This window comes from Typha latifolia, chromosome 12, assembly GCF_019914945.1.
Source record: "Typha latifolia isolate L0001 chromosome 12, TyphaL0001v2, whole genome shotgun sequence".
NCBI classification, from domain to species: Eukaryota; Viridiplantae; Streptophyta; class Magnoliopsida; order Poales; family Typhaceae; genus Typha; species Typha latifolia.
In genome coordinates, this window is record NC_133097.1 from 8,880,797 (window position 1) to 8,898,617 (window position 17,821).

Sequence of the window (17,821 nt, forward strand, 5' to 3'; positions counted from 1 at the left end):
TCTAATTAGTTTGTTTTAATTATTTAAATGGATAAATAGTTTTTTAAAATTATACAGTGGATGCCAAAAGTATTTTAGTTTAGTTTATAGTGTTAAACAGGAAGTTGCATACAAAAAGAAAAGAATTTATGAAGAGGTACATAAAAAAATTTAGAAGGGTACATATGTAAATAAGAAACTTTGGAGGGAATACATGAAAAAAAAAACAGTATAATTATCCAAGTTCTTAATGCATTGTTATGATTAAAATAGCTCTGTCTAATGTCTGTTTCCTTAAAGAACTTGGATATAGATGGCATAAACTATTCTTGGTCTAACCCAACGTTTGAATAAAGCCATTAGGTAGGCATGGAGAGTGGCATGCATGAACTTCTGACCTTTTTCATTTTGCACCCTATATTTTATGTTTCTTACGGTTTAACTCAAGAAACCCCCCTCTTGAGGGTGATTTTTGAAAATATGCTAACAAGTATAGGGGAGTCGAGGGTGTTTTATGTAATTTAATGCAGAGGTCGAATAGAGTATTCTCTCCGGGTAGGTGAAAGGATTCCGTGAGAAATGGCGTTGATAGGGGAGGAGATAAAAGTTTTTAATTATATAACATGCAAGGCACGTATATGAAATTATTAATACCATAATGATGCACACTTATATCTGAGGATACCTACTGAGAATAACTACCACTATTCAGATAAAGTTATATTCTTTAATTTTTCTTTCAACACTAGCTCAAACTACTATCATTCTTTATATCTAGCTGTCCATTCTTCTGGTATAAATTCATCATTAGTTTAATTTTGAGATAGATATGTAGGATATACAATGAATGGGTAAGAAGAAAGCAAGAAGAAAGAAATCCAAGTTAATGTTTCAATGCTAATAACTTGTGAATCATTCAGAAAATTGCCTTCCTCATAACTTTACAACATATATAAATTACAAGACACAAACTCCTGTCCCAATGGCAAACAGTTGCAGAGAAACACAATTGGATATGAATACCAAACAACATAATATAAACAAAAACCAATCAATTTAAATCTCACCCTGAAAAAACCATAGTGAAAGTGGTTACTGAATGCAAAGTAACCATAGACTACCTAAAAGCTTCAAACTTGTGGTAATAAGAAAAAAAAGCCACAACAAGCCCCTTAATTTTGTAATAAAAAAAAAACTGAGAAAAGAACTCGGGAAAAGAAAATTTTGTCATCCTTGCATCAGTCAGAATCACTTGAGCTAGAACTTGAGCTTGAGCTTGAGCTGGATTTATGGGACTTCTTTTTTTGTGTCTTCTGTAAGGTTGGAGCAATAGAGCTAGAAAAAGCTGCCATGGTTGCATCTCCATCAGTTCTTTGATCCATCTGTTCCAAAGTAGCGGTAGATTCCCGAGTGACCACTTCCGTGGAAGCTACATTAATCACTTTAGCTGATTGCACTTCACCAACATCAGCCTTCAGGTGGCTTTCAGTCTCATCAGAGCTTCCAGACATGTCTTTCGGTTCTGTCACTTGGGAAGTGTAGTCAACAATGCCACCAGAGATATGCTTGAAAGCTGCATCTATGTCATCCAGAGATCTTGCTTCAACAACTTGTAGGTTCGACTCTACGTCAAAGTTCATTTCACCTGGTATAGCATGGGAAGATCCAATATCCAAAAGGGAAGATTTATCAATAATTTCACCGAACTGTTTAAAGGCTAAATCTATGTCCTCAACTGACTTAGCTTCAACAACTTGCATATCCTTAGGAGCTTGCATTTCAAGATCATCTGGCTTCAGGCACCTTTCAGTATCACTAGCTCTTCCAGACTCATCTTCGGATTCCATTACTTTAGAACCACCAGAGATTTGCTCGAAAGCTGCATCTATGTCGTCCAGTGATTTTGCTTCAACGATCACTAGGCTTGAATTAATCTCTGTCGAGTTCAAGTACATTTCACCTGGTACAATGTGGGAAGGTCCAACATCTGGAATAAAAGATTCATCAGGACTTTCACCAAAGTGTTTAAAGGCTGATTCTATATCTTCAACAGACTTTGCTTCAACAACTAGCATCTCTGATGAGCCAGATTCCCCAGTGATCACTTGTGAAGAAGCTCGCTCAATCTTTTTATCTGATTGAATTTCAAGATCATCAAGCTCCGGGTGTCTTTCAGTCTCATCAGCTCCTCCAGATCCATCTTTAGATTCTGTTACTTTAGAAGAATAGTCAATAATGCCACCAGAGATCTGCTCGAGAGCTGCATCTATGTCATCTAGTGATTTTGCTTCAACAACAACTAGGTTTGAATTAATCCCTGTCCAGTTCAAGTCCATTTCATCTGGTATAACATGGGAAAATCCAATATCAAGACTGGAAGATTTATCAAGACTTTCACCAACTTGTTTAAAGGCCGAGTCTATATCTTCAATTGACTTTGCTTCAAGAAATAGCATCTCCGAACTTGAGCCAGATTCCCCAGTAATCACATGTGCAGAAGCCAGGTCAATCTCTTTAGCTGATTGTACTTCAAGATCATCAGGCTCCAGGTTTCTTTCAGTATCATTAGCTTCTTTTACCATAGAAGGATAGTCAATGATGCCACCAGAAAGCTGCTCGAAAGCTGCATGTATGTCATCCAGAGATTTCGCTTCAACAACATGCAGATCTGAATCTGTTGTGTCCAAGTCCATGTCACCTGGTGTAACGTAGGAAGGTCCGATATCTGCAGAGGAGGATTTATCAAGACTTTCACCAAAATGTTTGAAGGCTGAATCTATATCTTCAATTGACTTCGCTTCAAGAACTAGCATCCTTGAATCATTCACTGTTTGCTCCACTTCACTTTCAGAGAATTCCAACTCACTTGATTGAAGTTCTGGCTTTGCCGCCAATAACTTGTCAACCGTGGACACTGAAACAGAAGACACCTGCTCTTCTTCATCATCGAGTTGCTTAATTAGTGCATTAATTTCTTCAACAGAGCTTGCTTGAAGAATATGTCTCCTAGGATTATATACTGTCTGCTCAGGGTCTCCAGCTGATGGCCCAAAGGAAGTTCCAGCATCTGACTGCTCTAAATTGGCTTCAGAGGAAAAGTTTACAGAGGTATCAAAAGAAATCTCAGAATGTTGCAGGTCAGTGGCCATACCATGAATTGCCGAAACACTCAAAAGATTTGATGCAATAGCATCATACTGGCCATCACCTTGTAACTTAAGATCAGGTATTTGTTGGTCTGATCTTAATTCTTGTACATGGAAATCTCCTACCGCATCCAGCTCTGATAGCAAATTTTCATCACTCTCTTTGATTTCTACATGCTCAGGGTAGACCTTGTGAGATTCTTCATCAGAGTTATTTAAGTAGTTAGGAGGATTGCGTTCCTCCTTGCTTTGGAATACATTGTTGATATCTTCTCTGGATTCAGTCAAATCTCTTCTGATCACAACAGACTTCATGACTGTTGAACTGGACAAATTCAAGGTTTCTGTTGGCTCAAGCAACTCAAATTGAATGATATCACCATCATGAGTAGGAAGTACAGGAGCAGCAACTGAAGAATTTCCTTCCTCTGACTTACAGTTTAACCTGCTAGTATCATGGTTACCACAATTTTCCACCACAGACTTTCCCTGGACAGTAGATAGCTCTTGTTCAATAACAGACCCGATGGTATGGTGCTCTTCATTTATCTGCAGTCCAGCCAAACAAAAAGCTGCATCAGGATGTGTGACGATTTCATGTTCTTCTTCAGGCTTAAAATCTTCTGAGTTCTCCTCAGGAATTGGATGCAAGTCCATCATACTGATCAGGGAATCCCCCAGACCAGGGGAAGTGCAGTTTCTTGATGCATATAAAGTGGAATTATCTGAATGAGAAAGATCAACCAAATCATGTCCTTCAGCCTGATGACTTGCACTAACGTCAAGTGTAAGCGAGCTTGACTGGGACTCCAGTGGGAATGAACTGGACCTTTGTGAAAGACCCATATTTTCTTCCTCTGAGATTGCAGATACTACTGGATCGTCAAACTGTTGATAAATTATGGGTAACCCAACTTCAGTAGCATCCTTTTCTCCAATCTCCCTTGATTTTGGTTCATGTTCCTTTATAGAAGTTGGACTAGACAAAGCTACCCAGATTGTTTCATCACGAGAAGCCATTTCTCCTACTTGATCTGCAATTTCTGAGTATCTGTTCTTGTCAACTAGCATTGAAGATGAACGGGCTACTGCAAAATCCATGTTTATGTTAGATTCCAACAAGGATTTGGCACTTTGACTGGCTTTAGCTGCATAGGAGAATCATAATTACTGGAAAATATAATAAAGGAATTATACAAGTCTTCTAACGGGTTGAAACTACAATGATATACCTGTAGTATGGAAAACTTGATTTTGAGCCGATATATTGAAGATAGATTTGTCAGTCACTTCTCTACTAGAATCAAGAATGACATCTGCAACTTGACTGTCACCAGCACTTTCCTCCCAGCTAAGAAGATTGAGATCTGCAATAAGAGGTGGCACGGCTTTCTGTGCTAGCTCCAAATTATGTGCCTGCCCATCAAACACAACAGAAGGTTCCTTGAAGTCTTCCAACAAAGTGGGGTATATTGAATCTCCATGCTTCTGTTCAAGGATTTCGGAGTTTCCAGCATATGAATTGGTTGGACTTGAATGCATTTCTTCTCCAAGTTTTCCATCCAATGATCCAGAAAATTCAAAAGCTTCCGAAGTTTCCTCCATAACCATGTTATGTAAATGAATTGCATTAGCATCAGTTGCACTGATCTCACTCATCCCTAGTTCTACAACCATCGAACCAGCATCATCTGAGGATTGACTTTGATGTTCAGCATATTCAGCGTCATATTTTGAAGGAGATGGAGAGTCATGCTCTTGATGGAATTCCTCTTCTACAGGGTCATTATGATAATCCTGATCAGTAACTGAAGAAACAGTCTCTGATTCAAGAACAGAACTCAATTTAGACTCACTCCTGTCGCTGAATTGTCTCTGGTAAACAGCAGAACTACCTTCATCAGAATTCATTGTATCTGGAACAAAATAGGGCCTCAGCCTTGAAAAACGCTTCTCTTGTTTAAGTTCCCCACCGCCTAAGTTGAAACTCTCATGCTTTCTGAAGAACATATCCTGTTGTGGAACTGGTGTATACTCCCGAGGGCTCCAGGTCTCTCGTGAGAGGTGGTTGGTTTCATTAAGTTGATCATAAGGAATATCAAATGGATTCCTCCTTGGAAGCAGAACAGAAGGAGCTGAACCAGGAACTGATATTTCCTCTGAGTCATAAGGAAAATCAAAAGGATTCTTTCTTGGTGCTGAAATGGGTGGAATTTGAACTCTGAAGCGTGATAACTCCTCCATAGTTAGAGCAGAATTGTTGCCATCTAAGTCTATTAAGTTATTCTCAAGTTGAAACCTCATCCTTGCTCTTCTCTTAGCAATTAAGCTCTCCAATCTACGATTCCTTTCCAGTTCAGAAGTTCCAAGATCCATCAGATTCTTCTGATCATCTTCTGTCCATGTGACTGCAGCTTCACTTCCATCATCTTTCTTCCCCTCTGCTTCTTTTTCTTCACCAGCTTCATGGTTTTCAACTTCTTCTTCAGCACTGTCATCATCTACTTCATGGTCCTCAGAGGAAACTTGGGAAGTCGCATCTAAGTTGTCTTTGGAAATCATAGAAGGATGAGCAGATTCAAAATCTAAAAGTGGGTGAAGCTCATCAAGCATCGGAATAATGTCAGCCATGGAAGCATCTGGAGAGGAACTTTCTGCCAGATCAGACTCAGAATCTGAGGAACTAGCATGAGTATCAATCTGCTGCAGTGCTTCACCAAGAGAAGAATCAAACTGAATGTTTGCTGCTGAATTATTAATATCCATCTTAAGCCCATCAGCTGACTTTTCATCTGCAGCAGTAAAACCACCAAATTCTTCATCTACTGCTAGTAATCCATCAGCTGCTTTTTCTTTAGAAAGTTCTCCCAGCTCACCTATTTCTTCAAGATGAAGTTCTCTTTCTCTGTTAACTTTGTCATTAACATCAACCTCTTCACTGTCATCCTTAACAGAAGAGATTGAAGTCGAAGGAGTATCAACCTTCTCAAGTCTTCTCATTAAAGGGACATACTCCTCCCCCTTGATATGAGCACTAATCCTCTCTTCACCAAGTAATGGCTCTTTGATTGCTGCTTCATCAATCTCTGTGCTATGCCCTGTGAAGCTCTCATCTTTTTTCATACAAAGATCATCAATAGAACCCCGAACCTTCAGAGATGAAATTTCCCGAGCATTATTGTCCTCTTCTTCCACTTCAGGAATATTTGGTTCGCCGTAACTCAGAAGGGCTCCAAGAAGAAGAGTAGTACAAACAAGAACAGGCGAGGAAGAAACAAGAAAAGCGAATAAAGAAGGAAAAGATATGTACAATCCAAGAAGCAAAAACCCCACACTGAAAACAACGGGATGATTACGAACAGATCTGTAACTTAATCTGATGGAACGTATCAGAACCTTTCTGATATATAACGTAACTTCTCTTGCCTCAATAGCCATATTTGATCTGTATGTTAATTCTCCAACAAGAGATCTGGTAAAAGTAAACATCAACAGAGTATTAAGACACTAAGACAAAGGAAAATATAAAGTACAAAAATTCAACCATATCAGTTGAACAATCATCAAACAGATATGTGGAAATGCAACATGGTATCAAGCAGAATTAGATATCAGGAAAACTTGTAAGAAAGAGAAGAATGCAGGTAATATCACTTCACCAATCATTAGATTTCTTCTTAGCTTTCACAATCAACAGAACTAAAATCTTGGTCTTTCCTAGAATTCATATACCAGATTAGTGGAGAGAAGAATTCCAAAGTCAAACTAAAGAAGAAGATGATCCAAGCTTAAATCCATAGCGCCCACTTCGAATAACCAATCAAATTCCAATATTTCGATAGAAAAACACATCCACAACACCAAAATAAAACTAGATCACTTCCTAACGCTTAAAATTGCGCAGAGGACAGCAATACCGACCTCGGATAGCGATCAAAGTCCGATCCTTTGACCAACAGATTGGAAGATCTCGCCCTCAAAACCCCGGCGAGAAATGGGTTTTAGATTCTAGCTAACAAAGATCGGTGGTAGCTCAGATGGATCAAATCATCACAGAGAAGTGTCAAAATCGAAGCTTTGCTTTTGGAATTTGCTGCGCGGCGGTCGGTGACTTGGATGTGGCTACGGTGCTTTGGACGGCGAAGCAAAGGGAAAGAGAACAAAATCTAAAGGGCTAAAAAAGTGGAATTTGGTCATTTTTATTGTAGGGGGGAGGTGACGGGATCCACCCTGTTTCTAAAACCTTTCCGCTTTATTCTTTCCTTGTTTCGCTGGGTTTGGTACAAACAAAGAGCAGCGATTCAACGACTCGGCTGTAGAAAAAAAAAAGAAGTGGTTTTCTTCCAAATAACAACCTGTATTTGGGATTTATTGTCAAAAACCCCTTCCTTCTGAAAAATTGCAAAACCAACCCTGCTTTTATGAGTATATTTGCAAAAAATCATCTTCCCAGGGATGTCAATAGAATATTCTACCTATCTTTTGAGCAAAAGATGTGCAAGACGTGAAAGGGATCTCTCGTATAACGGTATAAGTTATAAGCTAACCCGAGGTGACTATTTGCAAATATATCTAAAGATAAGGGGTCATTATGTAAATTTGAAAAACGAGGTGGTTTTTTTTTGTGCAAAAAGGCTATAAATCAGGTGGTGATCTGTAAAAGAAATCTAGAAGCAAATTGGATGGCAACTTTCTAATTAATGCACTCCCACTATTGGGCAGCCCCTGTTGTTCTTCTGATTTATATCTCTCTAATATCAAGAGAAGAATTCACCGCAATTTTTTTTTATTCATGCATGAATGGATAGATCCCTTCCTATATGATATGTGAGTCCCAGAATAATTCATTCATTATTTGAAATGGCCCTACAGCATATAATATATTATTAGTCCTTCCAGAGCTGCATCCAAAGGCAAGACTTGAATAGAATATCTTTAACATAACAATAAGATTTTGTAAGCGTTTAGCATTTGATGTGCCTTTCAATCTTTTTGCATGACAGAAGAATATGATACAGAGGAAGAATGTGTTTTTATGCAGTGATGAACCATGAACCTGAACATATTAGTCCCTCAGGGTCATGACAAAGGTGCTAAAAAAATTGCACCAATCCACTATTACAGGCCATAGTTACATTTAAAGTTATTTGCAAAAATGAGCTATTTCAAAACTTTGTTAAGTGGAGTTAATCATTTGTCGATGTATCCCTTTGACTGGATGATCTCCATAAGCTCCTTTAGATTAGCCAATACATGTCTCGGTCCCAGACTTTCCGCATCGATGTAGTTCAACAGCTGCTCGAGATCCTAGATATTTAATAGAATGAGGAAAAGGCAAATGGTTAGAAATGCAAAGATAGTTTCATGCCTCACATGCTGATCGCAAAGCACCAAAACTAATAACAACACCCTCAGCCTTTTGAAAAGCATCAAGCAGGAGACAGAATTCACTTGGAAACTATTTTCTTTTTGTTATTTTCTTTGAATAAACTATTTCCTTCAAAAGGTTTTAACTATTCTTCTAAAGATTTCACCTTCTTTTTAAGTATTAAAAATGGCTTATCTGCCCTCTTTATTTTTTTTTATATTGAAAATAGCCTAGCCCCTCATTCCTAAGTAAGTGATATATCGTAAAATCCCAAAAATAAACATGAAAATTTAAGATATCATGCCTAGATGAAAAAATTAATTAGGGCATTGCATAACAGAAACAAATAAAAAGTGTAAAAGAGACCTTGTTCAATAGAAATATTGCATAGGCTGCTCTTGTAGTGTCTTGGCCTTCCATAAAAAGGGGAAATTCTGTTGGTTTTGGATTTGTGCTCGTAACTGTTGGACTTATTGCAAAGTCAGCTGCTGCAGATTCTACTGCAGGTGCGTAATCAAGAACATACGAGCGTGAACCTCCTAATCGCAAAGGATACCGAAGAGGTACATCAAGGTATGAGGCAACAAGTGAGACTGCCTACAAAGGCAAGGAAGCAAGCAAACGATGAATCAACAACTATCTGAATAAATTGATGTTATTGCTTATTTCAAGGATTGCATATAAATAAGATTACGTAAATTTTAAAAAGGTTAAAATTAAATCCTTTTGGGATGTAGGAAAACTTACATGTGCAACATAGCCTAGAACAGTTGCAGACCTCTGAACCTCCTTCTTGTCACTGAAAAAACTCATCTTTTTTACAGGGATCGTGGTTAGTTGCAACCCTGACATTGTCAAAGATGACAACTGTGGAGATTTAGATACATTTGATGAAGGTGATACAGTGCCTCCTGAAAAATATTCTATCATATCAGTATTTGACTATCTGTATGATGAGAAGAAGCAGGTGACAGTTAGAATATTAAGAAGAATGTATACCATGATACAGATTAAAAGAAATACTTGCAGCCAAACTGTCTGGGTGTAAAATGTTGGCCATCTTACCAAACAGACTAATATCACATCAGAAGGAGCTAGTGAAAATTGAAAGGTCCTAGTCACATGCCATGGGAAGGAAATGGAATTAATCCTCATCACCAATAGTCATAAACCACCTAAATTTTTTATGACTGAGATGTATGTGCACAATAAAAACAGTATCAAAACATCACAAAATAGAACCTAAATGCGAAACTACAGGACCAGAGATTGTTAGTTTCCATAGCGTCTAACTTTTGGAGAGAAGACAACCACAGCATGTTGTCCACGAGCAAGAAAGAAGTAGATTGTCTTTTTCATCACAAAGTTGTCACGTCTTGCCTTCACATCTTTAAATTATTATAGTATCTATCACAATAATCCCTACTATAGATGCCAGTTTGATGAAGAGTCATTAATCTAACAACACAGTACTTCCTTAGCTAGTATGCTATTGGAAAGTAAGAGAGGGATCATACTAGATTTGCTAGCAACAAGATGTGAATCAAGATTCTCTGCAGATGATTGCTCGTTGATGGCCTTTACAGGATACAAGGCAGCAATTTGAGATATCATATATTGTTCTCTCGTCCGTTGCATCTTTTGTAGATTCTTGCTATGGCCATAACCTCTTTCTCCAGATAACAGTTTATTAGCTTCCTGAAAGAAAAAAAAAAACCGCAAATTGAAATTTACATAAACAAACACTTTAATTCAATAACTATTGTCAACTTAGTGAATAAAATGCTTGGCATAATGCAGATACGATGTACTATCAATAACTCATGAGTGATATAACGGAAGCCAAAAAATGCAGGTGATATCTGATGCTAACTAGCATCTTGTTGAAGAGAATGTAACCGATAAGGTGAAAAGTTAACCACATGACATTACAATCACGGCTAGGTAAGCTATGCTTTCAAGTTGCATATCTAGCAGGACATTGCATATCCAGCTGTGACCGATGCAGTTAAAAGACACACAAATTTCTTGAGCAGGTAATTTATTCTATTTGTCGGGTCATGTACTATCACTTCATGTTCTAGAGTTTCCAGTTATCTCCTATCTCACAATCTAGAATATTAATAATGAAAATACAGAAGGAAAAGAACTATGCGGCACCTTAAAAAACCAAAATTGAAGGGTCATAATGAAAAGTATGTCAAACCAGAAACCTAACCTACAATTAGAAACAAGAATTGAACAGATTTTCAGTAGTAATAGAGCATATAAATTTTTAATTAACATATTTAAGTCAGATATACCTGCAATTTTTGGTGAGCTGCAGAGAGGGTCTTGCCTGCTACCAGCAACATTCTGATCGCTAGAGAAAGTTGCTCCCTCTGGCCCTCAATATCCTCTGATGATCTCTTCACACGCATTAGCAAATCGCCCATAGTGATCTTCCGAACGTCAAGATTTTTCCTCATCTCTTCCAATTCATTAGTTTGATGCAGTGATTCCGTCCTTAACTGTTTACCACATTGGACAAATGCTGTTTGTCAACAAATTGATTGAAGACCCAAATAACGACATGAGGCAGAAAAACTCAACTATACCATCCCATACTTCTTTCACAATTCAAATAGATAACAAAAAAAAAGGGAAGTAATGTACAATATATACACAGAAGAAACAGGAATGGAGCCTTTCACGAAAATTTAGGACCGAAGAATTATTCATTAGTGAAACCTTTGAATCTAATCAAAGAATCTGCAATTCTAACTAACCACCTCTCTCGTAATGGACGAGAGAAAGAAGAATCAATTCTTCACCAATTAAAAGAACCAAATTTCGAACCAGCTGAGGCTATAATCTCCTCCACCTTCCAAGACTTATTCTTACCACAAACACAGCTAATACAAACTCCTGACTAAAAATAACGGAAACCCAGAACTCTTAAGGACTCCAATTATCCACCCTTCAGGAAATTCTCTCTCACCACATAAGCGTGCAGCTGACCATCTAATCTACGATTCCAATCAATCATCTTCGTCGCAACCGCAGAACACAATAAGATGCAATCTTTCGCCAATTAAAACAAACAAACTTCGCATCCCTCGTATCTAATCCCCTGCTTCACCTCCAAGATCCAATCTATCAACCACAAACTCAGCAAACACAACCTCCAGACCAAAGATCGAACACGAGAACCCCACCCAAAAGAACCCGAACTAACCCACCTCAATGAACGATTCCAGCCGCTTCGCCAGTGACTCCTTCCTCTCCTTCGCCTTCCTTAGGGCAGAAGAGAGGCTCCAGAGCCGCGCGAGCTCCTGCTGCAGATCCTCCCACTCGACCACCTTGGGCTTCTCGACTCCTTCGACCTCCTCCACGTTCTTGATCACCCACTCCCAATCCGATCCCTCCGCCGCCGTCTCCGTTGATCCGGGCGATGGGAGATCTGGGCCGTCCGATCGATTGGTGTCCATCACCGGAGCTCATCATGGCCGCTCGACTAACGGGGTGAGATTACTCGAACTCATCGCTGGATCATAACAACGCCGAGGTAAAAGACTGCGTCGTAGCAAGTGCGTCGCCGGCTATCGTGCGTCGAGGCCGTGGAAGTAGTTACAATTTTGCGGGGTATATTTTTTGCTACGACCGGAAGAAGTCGTTCTCTTCTTGGAAAGAGCCAAAGAGGAATGGAGTTTTGCAAATAGACCCCTCAAACGCTCACATAACTGGTTATTTTCATTTTACCTCTAAATATATATTTATTACGAAAGACACCCTGTCTTTTCACTATTTAACTCTGACCTCTGTATTTTTTTTTTAAATATTTTTTGAAAAAGAAAAACACCCTTACGATGACTTCCATGGTTTAGCAAAAAGAGTATGGGTTAAATTAAAAGAGTAAAATGGTAGGATGTAAACCAAAATAACTTTAATGTAGGGCGTGACATGAAAAACAATCCCCTTAATTTGATAGCAATCAACTTCCTGGATATTATAGTTACTCTAAATTGCCTTGAATTGAACAGATTTTCCTGGATATTATATTCAAGTCCTAAAGTCAATACACACACACACACACACAAAAGATTTTCTTAATAACATTAGGGCAAATGAAACTTTCTCTGAATGATACCAACCTGGCATTTCTACAGTAAATGTTTCCTGCACCAAGATAATCTCCATGCAATTTAAACTTATGGAGAAGTTGATTTCTATCCAAAGCAATCATACAGAGATAATTCTCATCACCTTCGCTTCCTGTTGTGCCACAACAGCATAGTGATGTTCCAAAATTATTTTTGCATGCTAAAACTTATGAAAGAAGTCCTTCCAACAGTAAAACAAAATGGCCATACATAGAAAGCTTAAAGTAAAATCCATACTATATGACATCATTCCATTTCAAAGTATCAAGAACAATTGACAAATGAGAAGTGAAGTACAAGTCCATGAGAATAACAAAAATAGAGTTTCTAGCTTAAGATGTGAATTAATATCACAGGTACCAGAGTTTTCCTGCATATTATTAGAGAACAATTAACTGCTTGCACCGCAAGTTCATTCATGCCCAAAGGATCTTTACCCATGCATCATTATAAACAGCTTCGGGCACACAAACCAACCTTCCTCAGTAACAACTGGCCAGGGAGAGAAATCAAGTCCTCTTCATTACCAGGACTAGAATAAATTGCAAAGTGATGTAGATGATCTCAAGGGTTTCAAATTTGATGGAATGACAGCCAAGAGATCGAGCCCCTATTTCTTATTTTTTGTTATCCATAGATGATGTTCCTAAAGGCTCGGTTTTGCACTCATTGCACAAATCTTCGTTCAGCAGTGCTATTATATCTTCATAGAAAATTGACTGATCTTCTGTAAAATACGAGCCTTCCTTTAACCAATTTGATCTTAGTAGTGCATCTGGCCTAAAAAAGTCTGGACAAGGTAAAATATCTTTCTCGCCCAATTTTGGGTTTGAAGGATGTTGACGATCAGCCAACACAGCACTTAGACCTGCAAAAATAATGCAACTGTTCTGTAATGCCTCAACAAGATAGACAGCAGCAAGATTTGAAGAATTGTGATGCTTACCAGGAGGCACCTTGGAAGGTGAAAGCTCATCCAGGCTACTAATGAGAGGGGTGGACTCGGTGAAAACAGAAGTAACAGAATAGCCCAAGGGGGAGACTGGGTCATAGCACTTTTCACAGGGTTCCTGAGAAAGATTGAACCCTAAACTTGCAGCTACATCAACTGAAGAACTCGAACTCTTCTCAAATAGTTGATTCTTTGGACTGCTTAGTTTCTGTGCCTCATGAAACAGTGCTTGCAACAACCCATTGTGTCCAGATGAGACGCATTCAGATTTCACTAATGAAGTTGCTGCAGGGGATGGGCTATAAGAATCAACTAGCTCAGGAGGTGTGATCGGAGAAGCAGGATATTCCAACCAGCTAGTAGTATCAGTTTCGGTATCTTGGAGTGAAGGGAGCTCCAACTTCAGAGGTCCAGTGACGGGCCCAGAAGCAGAGTAATTGCCATTTGAAAGGGCATGGCTGCCCATGATAGCATCACCATAGGGATAAGCAAAACCTAAGGCCTGCTGAATCCTATTAGGCTCGCCTAATAATTGCTCGACCGAGGGGATTGCCCTAACCATAGGACAACTAAATCCAGGAACTAAGCTATCAGATTCTCCAAGTTTCTTCACATGATCAATTTGATTCATGAAATAACTCTGGGATCCAAAGGCCTGAACAGGCAAGTCACTAAGAGATATGTCCAGAAATGGAGGTGCATAATATGAAGACCCTTGATTAAAGTCATTTCCCTGAAGGAGCACATATGGATGTTCATCACCACAAATAACTTCAGTTGCATTATTGCCCGTGTGCTGGTTATTGTTTGAAGCTTCAGAGCACATACTAAACGGGTAAAGTGGCAAACCAGCACGTCGATGTCTTTTTATTCGAGTATTCCAGTAGTTTTTTATTTCATTGTCAGTGCGCCCTGGCAGCTGTGGAAATGCCATTTGAATGTCAAATTTCAAACATAAACACAAAAGGAAGAAATCATAAATAAAGTCCCAAATCAGCAACCCAAAATAATAGAAAAGTACAGACGCTCAAGAAAGACAAAAACTGATCAGTGAAATTTAATCAATATTTTCTACTGAACTCATTTATCTACCTCAACCTTTCAGTTTGTGACACAAAACTTGTGTGTTTATTGTTTCTTAACTTCATAATATCCTAAGTCATAAAGAATTGTTCATCATATCAACTGCTTCCCTTTTAGTTGAAGGGGTATACGAAATCACAGACAAACAAGAGGCACCTCTTCATTCTAACCATTCTACTATAATTCTCCTTGCAAAATTCTCATAATTCCTTTCTTGTTAAACCACAAATCCTAGATAATAAAACTACGTCCCTTTCTATATTTCATTGGGGGAAAGATAATAACATAAGAGATGAACTTATATAATGAATCGGAAAAAAAGACTTACATATGTAGCCATTTGAGCCCATTTGTTCCCCATCCTAGAGTGAAGTTGAACAATCAGCTTCTCCTCTTCAGGTGTGAAAGGGCCTTTCTTCAAGTTTGGCCTCAGATGGTTCGCCCATCTAAGACGGCAACTTTTGCCACACCGATGCAGCCCCGAGTTCTTCCTGACAGCATTCCAGTTCCCTTCACCATGATTCTTAACATAATCCACCAAAACGGCATCTTCTGCTGATGTCCAAGGCCCCTTCTTCAACACAGAGGTGCCTCCTGCCAACGATCCGCCACTATTAACTTCATCATCTGATTCTGAGTCAATCTGGTTCTTTGGTACCATTCCGGTGCCGCTCTCTTCTTTCACGCGATTCATCTCTCAGAACCTGGTCACATAATATAGCTTATAATTCCTCAAAAATCATATAAGTAGACTCCATAAATTGAAGGTGTAAGCCAAAGATTAATGTGGCACAAGTCTCAATTAGATACAAACATCTTAAGGGGATAAAGTAATTTAAAAATAAAGAGAAACAGAGTCTGAGTTCAACGCAGAACCTTAGACAAGATAAAACAGATCAATCTACTAAAAAGAACGATCGAACTTCACCTTCAAGAAGAGAAATAGCATCCAAGCACCAACACATAAATACAGCTAAAAGAACTCAAAATTCCACTGCTTTCCAGATAAAGATCAACTCCCCCCAATGATCCAACCAGAAAAGCCAATCAAGAACCCGAAAATTCTCTAATCTGGGTGCAAACAGAGGCGGCAGCAGAAAACAACAAGAATTACCTGATCGAATTGAGCGTCGAGAACAAGGAATTCCACACGCAAACCCAAACCCTTCCTCAAAAGTGATCACCTCCAGATCAGCTGGAATTGGGAGGAGAGGGGGAAGAGAGGATCAAATTCGAATCTTGGCGAATGGCAATTCGCCGACGACGCAAACGAATGCGCGCGGCGCGCGGTGAGTAAGAGAGATTGGAGATTACCGAGGCGAGCCTTAATGAGTTATAGAGAGAGAGAGAGAGAGAGAGAGAGAGAGAGAGAGAGGGGTTAAGCCATTGGTCTCTCTCTCCTCACTTTCTCTCTCTTCTTTCTCTCCCCTCACTTATTACCGACTTTGCCCCTGGGCTCAAATCCTTTGCCTATATTTCCTATTATACCATATAAATTCGGATTTTTATTACGTGATTGTTTACAATAAATCTTTTACAAAGGTAAAGAGAATTTAGGGGCTTTTATAATTTAATTTATATTTTAATATTTTGATATATAATAATAAGCCATATATATAAATTATCTGCACTCTATTATAATAAAAATATGCATTATTTATAGAAAATATATGTACTTAATTTTAAAAAAACTAAATATAATTAAATTGTAAAGGCTTCATAATTCTGCTCCGAGAATTTTGAAAAATTCTTGAAACAAAAAAAAATAAAGTAAATCTAAATTTATGTTAGCAACTTTCATGCACAATAAGTTATGTCCTTTTATTTATCATCAAGTTTTGTTTGCTATTGTTAAGAAGGCAGTCATATATTTTTTATCTATTAAATAGAATGAGCTATTCCTCTCCATTGCCCCCCAACCTGCAAAGGCATGATGCAAGCATTAAGGGAATAATAACTTCTTTCATATATATCCAATGGAGATGGGCTTAATAAATGAGAAAGAGGCATGGAGATGGACTTAATAAATGGGAAAGAGGCTTCCCCTTTTTGTCCGTATCTTGAGCATGGATGACTCAAAATTTATAGTCGATTCTTTGGCGAGGAGAAGAGGAGGAATAGTGGTTGAGGCAAACGAACGACGAAGTAAGAAGTATAATAAAGATAGAGGAGACACAAAGGAGAAAGATGGAGATGGATAATGGCGAGGAAATTAAGAAGACATGAGATTATTAGAGTTTTATTTGTTTAAATAGATTGTGTCTCAGGTTGAAAAGGACAAATTAAATCAAAAATATATATATCTTATCATTTGCTTGACTCACCCAATTCCAACCCAAACTCGCTAAATTTTAATTTATTAGATATCACTGTATAACTATGTTCCTATAAAATTTAAATAAAATATTTTTGAAGGAGATCCATTATATTTGGCTCTTCTCTGTTACTTACCGGATGATCATCTCTGAGAGAGGATAAGCTTGATCCTTTAGAGTCTACACCTATGAAAAGGGATCTTAGATAAATTTTATTACTTTGATAACTCAGACAAAGTCTATCGATAAACTTACACCCACCGGTAATAACAGATATAGTAGAAGAAGTTTGACTCCATCTCAAACTCTTATTCTCTAATAAGAGATAAACCCAAAACTCTCTCTCTATATATATATATTAAAGCTCCCAGTCCTCTTCGACATACTCACGACGGCAACTTTGCCCGTGATTAATCCCAATAGTCGGCGCAGATTTCCCCATGTCGTCCGAGATCCCCTCGACTTCAGGATCGGATGCTCCTCCTCCTGTGGCCGCACCAAATATCGCACATCCGGATCCATACGCGCACGTCAAAGTGGATGATAAGTACGTCGGCTTTTACGTATCTCCTCCATATCCCGCAGGTGTAAGGTTCTCGCCCACCGACCAGGAGCTTATCGAGCATTATCTCACCGTCAAGGTTCTTGATACACAACCACTCCCTTGCAATGTGATCACTGATGCCGAATTGTACAGCGTTCATCCATCCGAATTGGGTAAGGAGACAAAAGTTTAATCGCATGCACTATGTTACCCTATATTCTATTCTCTTCCTGAATTCATATAATTTTCTTATATATTTTTTTTATTATATGTTTGTAAAATACGATCTATA

General features: G+C 38.5%; 3 protein-coding genes across 4 annotated transcripts; all 3 read right to left on the bottom strand.

Moving 5' to 3' along the window:
- Nucleotides 1-884: 884 nt before the first annotated feature.
- On the bottom strand, nucleotides 885-7,407 carry LOC140798871 (uncharacterized). 2 transcript variants are annotated; one of them, XM_073152958.1, is made up of 3 exons: nucleotides 7,047-7,407; nucleotides 4,358-6,597; nucleotides 885-4,213 (listed from the first exon to the last, which is right to left on the bottom strand). In XM_073152958.1, exons 2-3 carry the CDS (start codon nucleotides 6,561-6,563, stop codon nucleotides 1,218-1,220), a joined length of 5,202 nt encoding a protein of 1,733 aa, XP_073009059.1. In that variant the 5' UTR covers nucleotides 6,564-6,597; nucleotides 7,047-7,407; the 3' UTR covers nucleotides 885-1,217. The 2 variants fall into 2 exon arrangements, with proteins under 2 accessions (XP_073009059.1, XP_073009058.1); XM_073152957.1 differs by having other exon boundaries at nucleotides 885-4,273.
- A 638-nt stretch (nucleotides 7,408-8,045) lies between these two features.
- On the bottom strand, nucleotides 8,046-12,211 carry LOC140799389 (vacuolar protein sorting 38). Its single transcript, XM_073153718.1, has 6 exons — nucleotides 11,715-12,211; nucleotides 10,797-11,003; nucleotides 10,011-10,191; nucleotides 9,241-9,404; nucleotides 8,860-9,090; nucleotides 8,046-8,432 (listed from the first exon to the last, which is right to left on the bottom strand). The coding sequence occupies exons 1-6, from the start codon at nucleotides 11,961-11,963 to the stop codon at nucleotides 8,316-8,318; spliced, it is 1,149 nt and encodes a 382-aa protein (XP_073009819.1). The 5' UTR covers nucleotides 11,964-12,211; the 3' UTR covers nucleotides 8,046-8,315.
- Nucleotides 12,212-12,854: 643 nt separating this feature from the next.
- On the bottom strand, nucleotides 12,855-16,123 carry LOC140798496 (transcription factor GAMYB-like). Its single transcript, XM_073152343.1, has 4 exons — nucleotides 15,785-16,123; nucleotides 14,999-15,374; nucleotides 13,582-14,506; nucleotides 12,855-13,503 (listed from the first exon to the last, which is right to left on the bottom strand). The coding sequence occupies exons 2-4, from the start codon at nucleotides 15,362-15,364 to the stop codon at nucleotides 13,253-13,255; spliced, it is 1,542 nt and encodes a 513-aa protein (XP_073008444.1). The 5' UTR covers nucleotides 15,365-15,374; nucleotides 15,785-16,123; the 3' UTR covers nucleotides 12,855-13,252.
- Nucleotides 16,124-17,821: the final 1,698 nt, after the last annotated feature.

What these genes read in the sequence shown, in the direction of transcription:
- LOC140798871 (XM_073152957.1), bottom strand. Translation starts at nt 6,563, where the DNA reads ATGGCTATTGAGGCAAGAGAAGTTACGTTATATATCAGAAAGGTTCTG. An exon ending in TCAAGTTTTCCATACTACAG is followed by an intron (nt 4,274 to 4,357) that starts GTATATCATTGT and finishes TCTCCTATGCAG; the next exon opens with CTAAAGCCAGTCAAAGTGCC.
- LOC140799389 (XM_073153718.1), bottom strand. Translation starts at nt 11,963, where the DNA reads ATGGACACCAATCGATCGGACGGCCCAGATCTCCCATCGCCCGGATCA. An exon ending in TTCTAGGCTATGTTGCACAT is followed by an intron (nt 9,091 to 9,240) that starts GTAAGTTTTCCT and finishes TTGCCTTTGTAG; the next exon opens with GCAGTCTCACTTGTTGCCTC. An exon ending in CAATATTTCTATTGAACAAG is followed by an intron (nt 8,433 to 8,859) that starts GTCTCTTTTACA and finishes TTAAATATCTAG; the next exon opens with GATCTCGAGCAGCTGTTGAA.
- LOC140798496 (XM_073152343.1), bottom strand. Translation starts at nt 15,364, where the DNA reads ATGAATCGCGTGAAAGAAGAGAGCGGCACCGGAATGGTACCAAAGAAC. An exon ending in GGGCTCAAATGGCTACATAT is followed by an intron (nt 14,507 to 14,998) that starts GTAAGTCTTTTT and finishes GCATTTCCACAG; the next exon opens with CTGCCAGGGCGCACTGACAA. An exon ending in ACCTTCCAAGGTGCCTCCTG is followed by an intron (nt 13,504 to 13,581) that starts GTAAGCATCACA and finishes TTATTTTTGCAG; the next exon opens with GTCTAAGTGCTGTGTTGGCT.